The following is a 17,768-nucleotide window of genomic DNA, read 5'->3' on the forward strand; positions in this document are numbered from 1 at the left end:
TATTTTCTGAATATGTTTGTGTCAGAACATGCGTCGTTTAGATTAATATTGTTTTGATCGCACTTAAACTATCAAACACACGCACGACGTACAACCGCCGCGGACACTCGTGCCTGAGGAAGGATTCCCAAAGAATCCGAAACATGTCGCCAAAAGCGACTTAAAATAATAGTGAGTAAAAACCGTACTGATAAATATTTTGAATATTGTTTTGATTAACGAATGTATATAGTACACAATTATTCCCTCAGGGAGGTGGGCTGTCGTCTCGCGAAAGTCGCGACGCGAAACGATTGATCTCTTTAACCGATAACGATTCTTCAGACCAAAGTTAAAAAGGCAAAATAATCGTATAAATTTCATGCACAGGTTAAAATAAGCAAACGTAAATGCTTTTATATTGAACCCAAAATCAGTCCTAAATAAAGTCCTAAAGTCATACTGACTTTATATCGGTTGATATATTTTTAGGTGGTAATTTTTCTGGTTATTATAATTTTATTTGGATATTCTAGATCAAAGTTTTAGTCTTTATTCCTTAGAAGAATAGTATAAAGCAGAAGAGATATTTTAGACAGTCGATATATATGTTTTAGGGTTCCGTACCCAAAGGCTAAAAACGGGACCCTATTACTAAGACTGCACTGTCCGTCTGTCTGTCACCAGGCTGTATCTCATGAACCGTGATGTTATTTTTGTTGCCGCTATAACAACAAATACTAAAAAGTACGGAACCCTCGGTGGGCGAGTCCGACTCGCACTTGGCCGGTTTTTTTTTAACGATACAATGAGGATGTTGTATGAACTTATAATAAAATGTTATTTTGCCTCCTTTGGTCTTTGTATACTGTATATGGGGTTTGAATAATCTATTCGCGTATACACTTACAGTATTTTACTAATCTTTTTAAAACAAGACAAGTAAACGTGAATAAGCTAAAAATGATATGCCGTGTTTTTTCCTAAATATTGGGCAAGCCGATAAGAAATATAATAAGAATCAAGTTCTATGGCCTATCCTTTCCCCTTTTATTGGCAAAATCGCTCGTGTCCGAAATGTTTCCTTTCATTTCACGGTGATGGTCAAAGTGGATATCATGGGAATATTGTGACGTCAGCTATAGTAGCTATACAACATGGAAGCAAAATGTATATTAGAATGTTTGGAAATTGAATAGAGTTATGGCTCCTCTACACGATGGCCCAGCGTAGGCCAGTCCAAGGGACGCAGCTATGCGATGGAATGAGATAGCAATATCACTTGCTCCCTCCAGCGCATAAATGTGTCCCTTGGACTGGCCTACGCTGGGCCATCGTGTACAGGAGCCATTAGACCAAGCTAAGTTGGCAGCGATTTTGGTAGCCCAGACGGTGGTCAAAATTCTATGAAATTATGACGTTTAAATAACACTTGCATCGTCTGCGCTATCAAAACCAATGCCAACTTAGCTTGGTCTAACTCTAGACCTTGGCCAGTCCTAACACAAGCATTTTTTTAATTATTTATTATATGGAAATAGTTTTGTATATCGAATAAGTTGTCAGTTTCAAAGTTGTTATTTCGTTTCATAGTAATTTTATAGCGAGACATTTAACGTAAAATGCATTTTGGTTTCATATTGGATGTGTGTACGTTTGAAATGTGAATTCTGGGATACAAAACATGGGACGCTCATTCATTCGAAATTGTGTCCGTAAGAATAACATGACGCTATTCAATCAATGAATACCAAGATAAGTAGACTGGTTATGAGTTAACTCAGAATAATGGAGAATATTTATTGAAGTAATCGAATTTGTTCTATAATTGATTAGTTGTCACCACTTGCGAAGCGACTGTGTATTTTGAAAGAAAAAAAATGAGTAGTTTATCTTTTTTATTAGGAATCAATCAGAATGCAATGCAACAAGAAAGCATTGAGAACTTGAATAGTGAAACTAAGCTTACTGTATTTTATAGACTGCAACGAAAAAGTGTGTGTAATATCCGTATTTTTATAACTGAAAATGTGACATTCATAATAGCACTTAATCCTTTGTCGAGACAAGTCTGCGCACAGTTAGCCAAGACCAGTGGTTCTTAACCTTTCCTAATAAGGGATGTCTTATTTTGAGAACCACCAACCGTTTGGGACTGACTAATTATGACGATAAATCACAATAATGTTTTGTCCCACTAATATATCTACATAATATTCGCGGAACACTTCAGGTGCTTCCAGGAGTGGAACACCGGTTAAACCTTTGAACCTTGTCCGAATGCACGAAGGTTGATATTTGGCTGTTAGCTGTTACCGCGCGCGTTTGTCGACTTCTTTAACATTCAAAGCTTAAGAACCACTGAGTTAGACGGACTGTATGGATATTTTGTTATGGTAAATGTACTCGTAATATGGTCCTGACGTATGTGGTGGTGCAGGCGCGCGCGTGGAGCGCGTGGGGCGCTACCGGCCGCTCTCGCCGCCCGACCCCCACCCTGCGCCTGCGCACCAGCCCGACACGTAACGTACATCCACGATACAACAAACACTCATATCCGTGGCGCAGTTTGTTGACTGTACAATTATGGTGGCCCATGAGGGGTAACTAGTAACGTAAGTTTTGAAGGCCCGTGTGATATAATATTAATAACCTGATTCTGAATAAACCTTTTGTTAACTCTTACGAACGTGCCGATACGATCAATAAATTCAAATTAATTTAAATTTCTGACAATGACGTCTAAAATAAATAAATAAAAAAGTTTTAAGAAACAGTTTTTGATTTAAAATACTACGGATTTTTTTCTTATTTCAACGAATTAATGGGTTTTCAAAACAAAACCTTCACGTGAAGTTATTAAAAAAATCATTTAATTGAAACTGATAATTGATAAATAGCGTTATATAAAACTCCAATAATATTTTGGTAAAAGATCAAATTACAGTAAACAAGGTTCAAAAACCGTTGGATCTCGTCGTCTAAAACGTTTGATAAACGCCAAATAAGGTTGTATAAATCAATATAGGAGAAAAGCGAAACTTTAAAGCCACAAACTGCGCCACCGCAAGTCAAGCTCATCCGCTAGCCTCAGCTTGACGCGACTTGTATCGTCCATCGCTTGCTGCCCACCGTTTGTCGTATATGACCGTCTCACTCATGCACGGAACCCTTTCAAACTTATAAGGGATCCTGAGGTGAAATGTGTCCACCACATTATTATTATACGTTTTTCTAAATGTCGTTATTTACTCTCGAATGCTTCGAGTAAGATTGTAATCTAAAGTAAGGAATACTATCACGAATAATTTCATACATTGACCTGTCATTTCCTATCTCTGTTGCACGTCTATCTATCTATCGTGCTTAGCTTCCTTACTTTATAATAAAATAAAACAAATGAGACTATTCTTTTTAATTTGTGATAGACACAATTCTACCTCAAATCGTTTTATGTTATTTTTTGTGTGAATATTGTGTGCTTTCAATGTGCATGAATTTGAGTGATTTCGTTTTGACTTGGATGAAGAGGATTCAACTACAAATGGTTTTAGTAAATTTCAACTTTACGTAACCATTATTAAGACTGAAATTACACTGATGTAGATGCATCCTTGATAGATAATCTATTAATAGTTCATTTATGTTTTGTTTGCAATTAAACTTGTTATACAATATTTTAAAAGGTACTATTTTCAGTTGCATATATTTTTTCTAGTGACATTTCTTGCAGGCTTTTTTTTATTTCCTTGATGTGTTTTGTGTATATAAATTATAAATAAATATAAATGCGTAATATGGTAAATATATCCTCGCTTTTGTCTTGTTCTAGTAATTTAAATCTAACACGAATGTATGTAACACTATTTCGTTTCCCGTTATTTTTTATGACTATAATCATATATTTTAATGCTATTTACCACCTTACGTATTAAAATTAAGGCTAGCTCAGCTGATTACTGTCACACATATTTATTCATTTTACTAGTTTTATAAGTGCATTTAATAATGCGGTATAATTTTTCGAATTTTTTTCATTCGTGATTATTGTTGTATCGGTCCTTTTTAATTATAAAACTTCCGTGATACTCAGACATGTGAAATATATTTAACCGGTCATTTAAAGTAATTTTTAATCCAATTTCGCTAACACGTTTAAATCTGTTACGAGGATCTTCTACTGGAGCAAATCACCCCGTAGGACAGGCCCGACGGCGGTGGCGAGAATACAGTACAGTGTTCTCGAAACAGATTGAAACAAATTAGATCAATTTGAGCGAAATTAGATCAAAATTATGTGAGTGACCCGTTAAAAATATATTTAATATGTACCAACAAAAGTTTGAAGTAGTAATAGACAAGCCAGTCTCAGTTGTGCATGCCTTTATTGTTTTATGACTAAATTCTTCATCCCATGTTTTAACTTCATTTGCTACACCGCTTGCACAAATGCATAACTTTGCCCATGAACAGATTGAGTTTTTACACGCATTTTTTTCTCATTTTTACGTTGATTTGTACTCGAATAGTTTTCTTGATAAATTTCTTATGTACAAAGTGACATTATCAAGACTTGGAAAGAATTAAAGTAATAATGTGATATTTTACAAGTATTTAGAAAGTATGCGTTTAAAAATTTGATGCCTGTTGTAAATCGTGTTTAGTGAGATCAGATTTTTAAAATTAACTAAAGCAATAAAATCTCTAATCTCACTAACGGAACTATGTTTGTCGCATTTATCCCCATGAATAAAAACTCCTTTTATGTACTACAAACTGAGAAACCTCAGTGATGCGGCCATCATGGGTCCTTAAGGCCCAAATTGACCCAACAAGAATATATTTTTTTAAATTAATTTTAAGGTCAACATGGAGAAGACCGTCTTAAAGCTCTTTCATCGCTTCTAAGTTTCTAACTCTTGCGTATGTATAGTTTGAATCTTCTCAAATGATTTTTACGCCAAAGACCCTGATCTGTTAAACCAACGCCATTGTTTCTTTTGTGTGAGCGCGTGGCCATTGTGCCTGAGCCCGTGCTACACGCTCGCACGCAGACAAGGGCATGCGCTACACAAGAAACAATGGCTTTTGTTTAACAGATTAGAGTCTTTGGCGTAAAAATCATTTGAGAAGATTCAAACTATACACATACTCCACTTACAGAATAGAGCAGAAGGAGCGAAGCCTAAATATACAAATAAGAGTGTTCTTGCCCTATGACGGTCTTCCCAACCATAAATGTTATAGTTTGAATCTTCTCAAATGATTTTTACGCCAGGAACCCTAATCTGTTAAACAAAAGCCATTGTTTGTTTTCCGTGAGCGCGTGGCCAGTCATACGTGGCGTAAAAATCATTTGAGAAGATTCAAAATATATATGCCAGTCTTCACCACATTGACTTTTAGAGTTAAAACTGACTAATCAAAGAATAAATTCTTGTTTGGCCCAATCGACACTCACTCTGCTCATGGCACACAAAATGGTCCACACGCTTATATGGGTTTCTTGATTCCAGGTGAATCTACATACTTGTGAAGCACGCGGGTGCTCTCGCTTTCCCCTCCCCGAGGCAAAGGCTCCCCTAACACGGTGCACTAAAGACTAAAATCCTCTGAAGCCTTTACTCTAGTGATGTTACGAACTAGTATATGTGTAGATATTCGAGTAGGTACGTGGAGTTTTTTGTACAGAGATTTTTAAAGACTTGTGATAAGTGGAAGTGATCTTGGTACTGTACGTTACCTCGATGTAAATACGGTGGGTTTTTTTTTGATACATTTAAGTTTTCAAGGTCACAATGTGTGCTCTTGTCTTTATGACTGAATGATAAGTACATTGAATTAGCTTTTTTGACCTTTTTTTGTCTAACGCACTTTTTGCTGAGGCGATGGTCGAGGAGCGTAGATGTTATTTGGCCTGACACTTTACTGGTAGACTTTATGGTATTGTAATACGGTTTAACAATGGTCATTTGATAGTGTTCATTATTTTTGCAAGATTGTCCAGCGCCATCTAGTGGTTAAGGTGACAGCTTAAAAAATCCCAACTCTACGTGTGTGGTGCCCAGTCTCTGGCTAATTTACCCCTTTGGTTTTTTTATGAAAAATTCGCTATCTGATATTGGATTGGGTATATGATTTTTGATAAAAATCGTATCACTTGCATATGGGTATTATTATTTATGGCAGTGATATTTAGGTCCGAAGTTTTGACATCTACTCTTTTCGATACATCTAATGAGGCTGGTTTGTCACTAGTATAAATAAATGAGCTACCATTTCTGTCCCTCTCTACTACTCTATCTCTTTCTAACACCGTGAAAGATAGTAATTAAGTACACTACTGTGCAAAATTCATTTTTTAAGTAATTCTGATCACAAGAAGGTCGGTTTAAGGGTGGTTTCTTCTGAAAAACAACCGGAACTAAACTCAAATATTTATAAAATTCTAAAATATTTAGTAACTGAGAAGTTATTACCCTCGTGCCGGGTCATTCCTGATGCAGAGGCAACACGATTCAATGCGGCAACGCGGAGAGCGTGATAGGCACCTTTGCGTTTGCAAGGGCGCGGAGTTGTTTGACTAAGTTTTTTTTTTAAATACTGAACTCAGTTAATTTTTAATCACTTTACAAGGAAATCTCAACAAATGGTAGCTATCGCGAACTAAGTATACAAGGTGCTTGATTTTCATACAATCTGTATATTTGATACGCTATATTTTTATTAGTGACAAACTTTATCGATGTTATATCGAGTCGGATTCGCTCCCTGAACGTAGATACTTTTTAGCCTTCACATGGCCAGTATCGAAATAAATCGAGGATTTTTTTAATTATATTTTGACTTGCAGCCAGTTTTGAATATTTGTGAGTGTTCTCAGACTAACGTACAAACCGAGGGATTCTAAAATACGACAAAACGCTTAGAGAAAGGGTAGATATGGCCCTATGTATTTTCTTGACGTGAGCACTACCATGTCTTAAGCTATTATACTAATCCTAAAAGTCATAAGCATCTTTTTTTCTTTTTTCTGACCGTTTGTATTCCTAATTAAAGAAGTTATTAAGAAGAAGTTATATTAAAGGCTAAGAAAAATCGTGTCGGGATCGAATCGTGATCGATATATTTTGAGGTAACTTAACAATTGTAAAATAATGAACAGTCGCCATCAGATATATCGAAGCGGTCATGGTGTTCAAAAATATCGGGACAAAGCGTCCACTATCGACTATTATCTGACTTCTGTAACACAGGTTTTTACCTAGCTCGGAAGTCAGGGACTTCAACACCTATTTTATACTTGCTTCTGTCTTAATTTTTTTTTATCAAGACGTTAAAGTGCAAAGAGGTATTGGGATTAAACTGAGCAACTATGAGACCAACCCCGAAATCCCGAAAAAAAATTTGGCTGTTTCTTACATTTTGGCTGGTCCATTTTCTATGGGAGGGTACATCTTTTTTTCACGATTTCGTGGTTGGTCCCATAGTAAAAGTTGCTCAGTATATCCCCGAAACTTCCCTGGCAACGGGAATGCACTTATTTTTTAGCCACCCTGTATATGTATACAGAGTTGTATGTACAAGAATAACTCGTTTAAACGTATAAGATTAAAACTAGTTCTGGAAAGTAATATACTCAGAAATATACAAAACTGACTGCACCGAGACTATTGTTTAAAATAGTCTCTTAACTTGTTGTAATGTCGAATTTTAGTGTTATCATAAGAATTCATTGTGAAGGCGTGTTTGGAGTAAGATGGCGTCACAAAACAGAACGTTATAATACGACCTCTATCACAGAATAAATAATAGTACTTGGTACATAAGGTTCACTCTCTGACAAAAAGCGTATATTACGCGAGCAGGCGTATTCCGTAGCGGTGCGCGGCAACTACTATGGCTAGACACCGAAATTGGTGTGGGCCGCATGTACTTGTAGCGACGCGACGAAATCGCGGAGTGAGCCACGCATGCCTCTGTTTATGAAGCTCATCGTTGGGGGCTACTAAAGTAATTACGCTAAGCACGAAAATTTTCGTACATTTAACCCGGCATTTCCTATCTCTATCGCACGCGAATAATTTAATTGCTGTCCTTGAGTGCGGGCATTATCAGCGGGACAGCTATATAATTATGCGCGTGCGATAGAGATAGGAAATGCCGGGTTAAATGTACGATTTTTTTTGTGCTCAGCGTCCTTACTCCAAAGCAAAGAGATTTGATTGTAATACAGAGGTAAATTCTAAGAATAAAAAGTGCCCCTTAGTTTGGCATCCAAAACAGATGGCGCCGTACTGCGCCATATGTTTTGCGGTCACTGAATTGTCAAACGTCAACTTTTTGACAGTCAGAGTTACCGCAAAATGCATGGAGCTGTACAGCCCCATCTCGATTACCTGTCAAATTCAAAGCACAAAATTGTCTGAGATTTTTCGCGTCTTACTCAATCAATGTACCTTTGCTCTAAAGTACCTAAGTAAGTACAGATGTAGTGCATAATTTTTTTCCGTCATATTTTCTCGGAAAAATTCGTATTTGTCATGCTACTTTAGTCAACCTCAGTACTTTTTGTATAGTATGAATCTTCTCAAATGATTTTTACGCCTAATATGTTAAACAAAAGCCATTGTTTCTTTTATGTGGACGGTCGGCCATTGTGTCTAAGCGCGTGGCCATTGTGTCTAAGCGCGTGCCATGGCGTCTGAGCGCGTGACACGCAATTTGTGACGTCATCTTTCCAAGACAGCCTGGTGATTTGATTCTATTTTAATATTAATAGTTAAAAGAACTACATTGCCGAGTGGCGAGGCAGATTTTCCCACCAGCGTATTTGACTAAGTCTTTTGGGGGTGTTTGTTTAGTTTCGAAAGATCTCAACTGCCGTCAATGTTTGGAACATTTAGTTGAGAAACGATGTTGGAAGGCGTAATATGCACCTTAGCTTGAGGTATTAAGGTTCAAATTGTACACTGCCAAATGGAACCTAACATAGACAAAGGAATATACTGAGATTAATACGTATTTACGTGTACACGTCGCGCGCTCGATCAGTAGAGTACAGTCCGTGCTCCATTAGAAGGTCCTCATAAAGGATCGGAATATCGAGATTATTCGAATTAATAATACGTAACTATATTATCGCATTAAATAATTTTACGGTTTAGACTCGCCAGACTCGCTTGTTTTAATATAGTCACTCATGCGAGGACATGTTTCGGAGAGCCTAGGTCTCCTTTCTCAAGCACTACCAGTGCGAGCATCGTTCACGACGGCCGTGTATCGCGTACCTTAGAACATGCGTTTAACACATTCACTGCCCCCAACGCACATGTGCGTTCACCGTCATACAAGTTTGTTCCTAGGCCACGCCCGCTGTCAGTGAATGCGTTAAGTCGCGCGAGTGACTAAAACAAGTGAGTCTAAACTGTTAAATTATTGAATGTTAGTATGTCTCACAACAGTTTAAATTCGAATATTAACTCTATATAATGACAACTATTATGTACATGACAATACAATAAATAAATGATATGATATGATTATCGCATATTTGTCAGAGTACAGTGACAAACGTTTTATGGTGGGTTATGTTAGCGCTTAAAACCCTACGACGCTATCTGCCTCTCTATATCACTAATATGGAAGAGTGATACAGAGACAGCGTTTCGTTGTCGTAACGCAAACGATTGACATCTTGGCTAGCCCCCCCGGTTACAGCAAAATTGATGTGCCATGCGGCTCCATCTACTTTGGCTACAATATTTTTCAATGCTTTCTGTAAGTAGTCTATTCCTTTGTCTACAAAACGAGTTATTGTCGATCTGATGTCGTTTCTTAACTCACGATAAATTAAATATATTGTTAATAAATATTGTACAATTTTCGAATTATTTGATGTTACGCTTCTTAGTCCTTGCAAAGGTTTAATTATTTAACAAGGACAACAAAACTCGTTTGTGAATGGGTGCAATATTGAAGTAAAGTCAATGTGAGGAATACCGTCTGTTAGGTAAGATCGTCTACCTACAAGCTCTGTCGTCGCTTCTAACTCTTGCGTTGGTGCACATATTCCACTTGCAGAAGGTCGGTAGAGCAGAAGATGCGATGCTCTTCCTTTATGACTTGTGTCTGAGCGAAGAGCGTATTCAAATATTTCAAATACCAGTTTAAAGCCTTATGATTTATGACGTGACGGTCTTCCCAACCAAAAATATATGCCGGTCTTACCCACAATGACCTATGTGACTTAAGATGTTACATTTTGTGGCTAAATTGTTCAGTATATCCAACGATTAGATATAATCAGAGAAAAAAACCGACCACCATAGGTATTTCAAAATTTTCAATATCAATCTCCAAAGACTAAGAAGCTAACTCAATGCTATTGGCGCCCTTTTCTTTGTAATTGTAAATACGACAATGTATTAGTGTTAATGATCTGCTCGCAATAGACAGATGACAGATCGTCAGACGGCCTACCGCGAACATCAAAGTTTCTTTATCTGCCTCTCTATCACCCCCATACTTAGCTATAGAGACAGATAACGAACATTAAGCTAATTTGACGGTTTACTCACGTATTTTTCGTCACTCGCGCAATATGTTAGTGCTTGAAAATGGAGACCTGGGCTCTCCGAAGCATATCGTGCCTGTGACTGTGACTGAATATGTGACCGTAAAATTAGCATTGTTAGTGCCAATTGCACCATCCGCACTTGACAAACTGATCAGCGTCACCCGGCGCGACGCGGCGACTTTCTATGCAATAAAATTTAACGAACTCTTTAACGATGACAAACAGTTTGGTGCAACCGACTATGGATGGTATAGAAAAGGATGCCAATCTCTTATGGCAGAATTGTTGCAAAAGTGACCGCTTTCAGCTTTAAATAATGGTTCCTAATCTCTCCGGTGGCGCTAGTTAGGGTCTGGGACATGAGTATAACATGAACCAACAAATAACCCGACCAAATTACGTAGGTTGTTTTTGGTAGTATTTCGGTGTATGGTGGCGCCGCCTATATACTGTTTTTTGATGGACACTTTTCATACATAGAGATTTGGCTCCTTTATATAGTCTCCATGCAACCGACCCTTAGCATGACTCACGACAGTTTAAATTGGACAGATAACGAAATTTCGATGTTCACAGTAGGTCCTCGATTCAGACAATAGATAGGTGAATTGAATATGGCAGGCCCATTCGTTTTACTCGTGTGTGCGTTTTGTGTTTCTATGACGTTTTTGGGAGTGGGATCGTATCTGTGGGTTTTTTTTTATCGATTGACAACCTAAAAGCGCGGGATTCCCCCAGTGTGCAGCACATGCATTTTTGTACTTAATTTGTTTGTGCCGCACACTGGTGGAAGCCTTGATGTGTTCGTTTGATGTCGTCAAAAAATTACGACGAATGTTATGAAAGGTCATTCTTTATTTAGATACAAGGAAAAATCCGAAGACACTGCGTTTATGTGTCGTTCTCACGCAAAAGGTTATTATTTAAATGTCAGATGGACAACTTTACAATCGATAGAATTGTACGAAAAAACAAAGATTTGGATGGAATAACATCGAATGTTAAAGCTGAAATGGCAACGCCAGTAATGCCTAAAGTATTAGAATGGTTTTGAGGTAACTGTAAGTATAGTTGTGCCGTTCTCGAGAATGTTCTCTGTTTTGTATGGGAAACATTCTCGCTCGAGAATATTCCCCATAATAAACGGAGAACGTTGTCGAGAACGGCACAACTCTTTAACTGTAAGAGACGCGCGCCTATACAATAAACATGAAACATGATACCCAAGTCAGTCAAATAACTTAATTTGTACCTACCGAATCAAAAACATTATCATTTTAACTATTAAGTTGAGTCTATCTTCAAACATTTTAGAATATTTTTTATTAATGACAGTTAATTTTACTTTTTACGCGACATTACTCAAATATTAGATTGCTTAGTTACATCGAACGATTTCTCGTATATATTTTTTTCGTATGAGGCGCGCGGCATGGTCGGACGTTGGTTGAGGTCATTCCTATTTATTCTATTTTGTTTAGATAATAGAAATGACCAGTTGGTTGACAAGATTCCATAAATGGAACGAATAGGTTCGGTTAAGGACACGTAGATAGGTTAGGCATAGGTTCTATTTAATAGAAGTAGGTTCTGAACGTCATAGAAACGCTCCTAACGCGATTTAAGAGCTGAAATGTGAAAAAGTTATGAAAAAAATACAAAAAATTAAAAACGTTTCGGTTTAAGCAGCGAATACACCGGGCGACAAATGTCCTTGGATATTCTTCGCCTAGTGAAAAGGCTTTAGGTCTGTTTTGGTTTTTTGACGGTCTTGACTTCAGAACACCTAGTGTCAATTCCATTCGATAGCGTGACTATAGTTGTGCCGTTCTCGAGAATGTTCTCTGCTTTGTATGGGAAACGTTCTCGCTCGAGAATATTCCCTGTAATAAACGGAGAACGTTGTCGAGAACGGCACAACTAAGCGTGACCAGCGTTCGCGTTTGCGTTATGTCTATTTTTGTATGGGATTTTGAACAGCGCGCCAAGCGGGACGTTTTGAATACTCAAAATCCCATACGACTTAACGCAAACGCGTACATCACGTCACGTTATCGAATTAAATTTACACTAAGGGTACATAGCGAGAGAAAGTTTAATATCCGAGAAATGCCTATCAAATCGGCCTATTCATGGATCCTGCTTTTGTGCCTACTAAAAAGAAAGAAAGATCGGCGGTCGGGTATCCATTATCGGGCGATTCTCAATGCCGGGATTGAAATCCGATATTGGCCCGCAATACCGGAATTTCGGAATTAATACCGGTATTGAAAATGCCGATAACAATCTTTTTTTAAGTTAAATCAGTTACAGATCTAGTGCATAATTGTTTTCCATCGTATTTTCTCGGAAACGTTCGTATTTGTCATGCTACTTCAGTCAACCTCAGTACTTTTTGTACCGAGACTGACTGAAATGGCAAGACGCGTTCGTACGTTTCCGTGAGAATACGATGGAAAATAATTATGCACTAGATCTGTAAATAGTAAATGAAAATACTTCGTTTTTAATGTTTTTGTTACACATAAATACTTATACAATTTGTTATCAATGTTATCATAATTTATGCATTTTCTGTAACAACAGAATTGTATGAAGATATATCTGTTACACTTTTTTCATTGAATGAATATTCGTATTCACACTAATTATTAAATTTGCAATATTTTTTATTATTAAATGACACTAAAAAGTTCCGATACAAGTTTTTATTTTTCTTTGCCATTTTTTTATGTGACCTTTTTTGCCACTTTTGGGTTTTCTAGTCAGGATCACGAGTTCTTTCGTTCCTAATGGAATAAAAAAATGTCCCTTGGAAGGTTTTTTTCGATTGTTACCATTTTCCCATATACTTTCTATGGCGGTAACAGAAAGGAAAGTTTGAAAAGTGTATGGAAATTTTGGGACACTTTTTTTCTCCTATAAGGATGAAAAGGGCTCGTGATCCTGACTAGAAATAACACAAAAGTGGCAAAAAAGTTCACATAAAAAAATGCAAAAAAAAAATGTATTTCGGGATTCCGGAATTCCGGTATTTATGCCCTAGTTGGGGATTGGCTAACAAACTGTAATTTTAGTTTCTACGATATAATAAAAAGGCATAAGTTACAACTGACCGTCAAATTAGTAAAATGGGCCTTAGGGTTTAATAAAAAATAGTTTTCTAACGAAACTTGTTTGGACAAGGCTGTCCTTGTTACACGAATGCTTCCCGTTTTGAATAATGTTTTTATAAGTGTCATGAAATTGTAACATTTTTTTTTTCATTAATTAGTTTGTAATTCTTTTTAATGTATGGCTAAAATTGAATAGTTATCTGTTAAGTATTTGGCTCATTCGAGGTAATTCATAAAATTTCAATATGATTGTAAATATGTAACGGCGGCGTATTATTTGTGTACGCATCGCTATTATTTGCGCCCGATTTATAATAATAATATTTATCTAACATCAAGTACAAATCTAGGAGTTACTTATTACTTGGATCCGTCTCTATGTGGAGTAACTAAGTCATAAATTCATCAGTATGGTTACCACGAGTTTGACACTGACATTTTCGCTAACATCTGCGTAACTTACTTTCTATACAAATACATCTTAGCTCGCACTTATATCGCCGGTACGAGCGATATGCGTTGAGACTATTGAGAGTACTTTACGATACAAGTGCGAAAAATAGGAAATTTCTAAATTGACACGAGTTGCCAATTATTCACACTATCGTACTAACGTTTTACAGTACATATGGCACTTTAAATTTTCGATATAGTTACGTAATGTGCTAATTATCGCACTAGTGCGGTAAAGTAGCACCATATGTACTGTAATAGTTATTTACGATACAAGTGCGGAAAAGAGGAAATTCGAAACGAGTGGCGATAAATTAAAACACGACCACAGGGAGTGTTTTAAATCGACACGAGTTGCGAATTACCTATCCGCACGTGTATCGTACAACGTTTTACAGTACATATGGCCCTTTAAACTTTCGACATATGCACGAAAAGTGCTCTTTTACGCACTAGTGCGAGAAAGTAGCACCATATGTACTGTAAAGTAAGTTACGCCAGCGAATATGTGAGTGTCAAACTCGTGGTAAGGCTACAGGAAACGAATTTCTACCAGCTCTAGTATTAAAGGCCCCATTCCATGGATAATTTTCAGTTTATTTTGCATTAGACATTCGTTATCGGTTATGCCCGACCTCCCTTTCCTTATCAAAGGTTTAGCTTTAAAGATTGTTGTTTGCCTTATAAAAAATGTGATCTTATGACGATTATACTTAAAGGGTATCTTCGCGTTGCGGTTTTAGGCTCCGCCCACATAAAAAAAAACTCAAAAATTTTTTTTCAAGCTTAGAAACAAACTAAAAGTAGAAAAATTCACTGTCTTGGGTGGGACTTGGGCTAGCGATCCGGTGGTCATGGGTTCAAGTCCCACCCAAGAGTGAATTTTGTGGTCGTGAGTTCAAGTCCCGCCCGAGACAGTGAATTTTTCCACTTTTAATTTGTTTCTAAGCTTAATAGCATCGTTCGTAGACGTTACTGCTTGATACATTTTTTTTTTCAAGCCGCAGACCGCAGCGTGTGAAATAATATGCCTTGTATAATAATAACAAATGAATTATGTATTGTATAATATAAGACTTGACAATGTATGGATTGGGTCAGAGCGGACGACTGTCAATTGAAGGCAACGGTGAGGCGGAGGGCTTTATTGAGCGTAAAAAATCATTCCACGAGAATGTCGCTTACGTAACACCGTTCTAATACTTCTGGAAATGTTGAGATAAGCGATGTAATATTTCGTGACTTTGCTAAGGGTGGCATAATGATTCCACCTGTACTTCACTTGCTCTGAATGTGATTATGCAACTAGTAACAAAGGAAATTTACAGAAACATTTGAGGACTCATACTGGCGAGCGACCATTCAAATGCGGTCAGAGTAGCGCCGTTGCCGACAGCGTTGCTTTACAAAGGCACAAGAGAACACACACTGGTGATAAACCGTACAAATGTGGTCAGTGTAGCGCCGCCTTTAACCAAAGCAGTACTTTACAAAGTCACAAGAGAACACACACTGGTCAGAAACTCTCGAGTGTAAGAAGGCCCGAAGGCCAAAGCCGTACGGCTGCGACTCGTGCACTTACAGGGGTGACGTTAATACACATTGGACCAAGAGAATACGGTTGGAATACCTCCCTCACATTGGCAATATATTCTCGAGCTTTTCGAATTTGGAAAGCAAAAACGTTACGTAAGCGACATTCTCGTGGATTTCTCCCAACAAATTTATATGTTGTTTACAAATTGTTCTGTTATTAAGCACTATTTTTTTATTGCATTTTAGGCTTTATTGACAAAGTTGTTCATTTTACTTGTAAATTCTAACCTGTTTTCTTCTAAAAATTGTTCATTGCATGTACTGAAGATACCGTCACATTTAGCATATGTCATTTTGAACTCGATTCATTTAGCACTAAGGTCCGAAATGGTGCTGGACTAATATAATTTTGAAAAGGCCAACTGATGTTTCTAAACATAATCTCCATCAAAAGGTTAGAAAACTCGCTAGATGACATCTACCCATCTACGGTAACGATAAGACATTTGACGCAATTTTGTTCGGACATTACCAGTTCTTACTATATCTCTGGTCTCTGGTATGAATATGTTGACAGTGACACATGTCAGTGATAAATGTATGAACTAATTTAATATTTTGACACGTTTTTTTATAGTTTTTTCGTATTCCTGTCAGTAAAGCCCTTTCCGCGAATACTTTTTTTATAAATCGTAAGTTCTTAGTTCCACAGCGAGTAAAAAATATGTAAATTTTTTCTTATCCTAGTAAGTAAAAGATCTCATATGTCATATTTTTTTGTTTTGTCTTTTTTTTATATTTTGAGAAACTTCGGAATAGTCGAGTTGATTTAAAGACAACCTATGTAAAATAAAATATATTGATGTATATATTTGCTTTGTTTTATTTTTAATTCCTTTAATTCCTTATTAAGTGCTAGGGAATGAAATCTCGATCTCGCAAATTCGAGATTTCACGAGATCTGGCACGTATTTTCGAGATTCAATTTCGGTGATAGGAAATCTCGATCGAGATCTCGATTAATATTTTCGAACTTATATAGTCGAGGATAAAAATGGGCATTTATGTCTGAGTTATGGTTGGAGAGCCGGCAGTAAAGTTTCGAACCAACGTGATACCGCGATGAGATGCACAATGGTTTCCCATAAAACTGATGCTAAGTCCGAATTTGATAGTCTGCCACGGCGGAACTAGCCGAAAGTACAAAAAAAATAGCCACTTCCGGTGCGAAAAAGGGGGGGTCATTTAACCCATCTGATACTGCAATAAAAGCTATGGCATCAATTAGAAATTTACTGGTAGATACAGAAAAGCGAAATCTGCCAGTATGATTCCTGCCGGAAGTGCTTGGCATACGCTCTCAAAGGTGACCATCGGGACCCCTAAATTAACCCATCTGATACCAGCATGAAACCAATTCCAGTCGGTAGATATGAACCTTCTCTTCAGGAATATATAAGTCTGCCAGGGCGCTTTCAGCCGAAACACCTTGACATACGAGATTATGTGGCGCAACATCCGTGGTACCCGTATAACCCGTATTTTGGAATTGTACATATTACGGACATTTCAAATACTGCAGGCTTATTAATTTATTACTCTATGCTTATATTTGTATATTATTACGTTATTAATAACACATATTTATAATAAATTAAGTTAAAATAAATTAAATAATGTGATTAATATGATTAATAGTCATTGAATTAGCTATATGAATCGTTTGTCTTTGTCTGTCATTTTGACTTATGTATTTGTAAGAAAAGGATAAAACATAATTTAACTAATTCAGGCTCGTAAAGTTTTACGAATAAGGGGGTATTAGTATTCGAAGCTAAATCAGGCTTGTAATGCGACATAAAATGATTTTTGGTGGTTTCTTTTACGCTTGAGGCGTTTTTTCACCTATTTGGTGTATCTAATCACTATCCTATGTAGGGGAGAGAGGGGCAAGACGAGACGGGGTAGCGGCTTTATATGGCGACACGACTGACCAACCATCAGAATCCCGTTAACGCATGACGATGCGTCGCCATCATAGCAATCAGTTCGCACAGTGACCGGCTAGACAAATGGTGTCGTTAATAATTTATTTGCAAAAAAAC

At 37.1% G+C, this 17,768-nt stretch overlaps 1 protein-coding gene across 4 annotated transcripts in view; it reads left to right on the forward strand.

Annotated features, from left to right (window-relative positions):
• LOC134746471 (phosphatidylinositol 3,4,5-trisphosphate 3-phosphatase and dual-specificity protein phosphatase PTEN) overlaps nt 1–16,534 on the forward strand; it is a 71,101-nt gene extending 54,567 nt beyond the window's left edge. For 2 of the 4 annotated variants that reach the window (XM_063680869.1, XM_063680871.1), the window contains exons 9-10: nt 2,420–2,501; nt 5,496–16,534. In XM_063680869.1, the coding sequence (XP_063536939.1) occupies nt 2,420–2,501; nt 5,496–5,499 (86 nt within the window). In that variant the 3' untranslated portion in view covers nt 5,500–16,534. The remainder of the gene's footprint in view (nt 1–2,419; nt 2,502–5,495) is intronic. The other 2 variants (XR_010128236.1, XM_063680870.1) reach the window with 2 other exon arrangements.
• The last annotated feature ends 1,234 nt before the right edge of the window (nt 16,535–17,768 follow it).

This window comes from Cydia strobilella, chromosome 13 (assembly GCF_947568885.1).
Source record: "Cydia strobilella chromosome 13, ilCydStro3.1, whole genome shotgun sequence".
Classification (NCBI taxonomy): domain Eukaryota; kingdom Metazoa; phylum Arthropoda; class Insecta; order Lepidoptera; family Tortricidae; genus Cydia; species Cydia strobilella.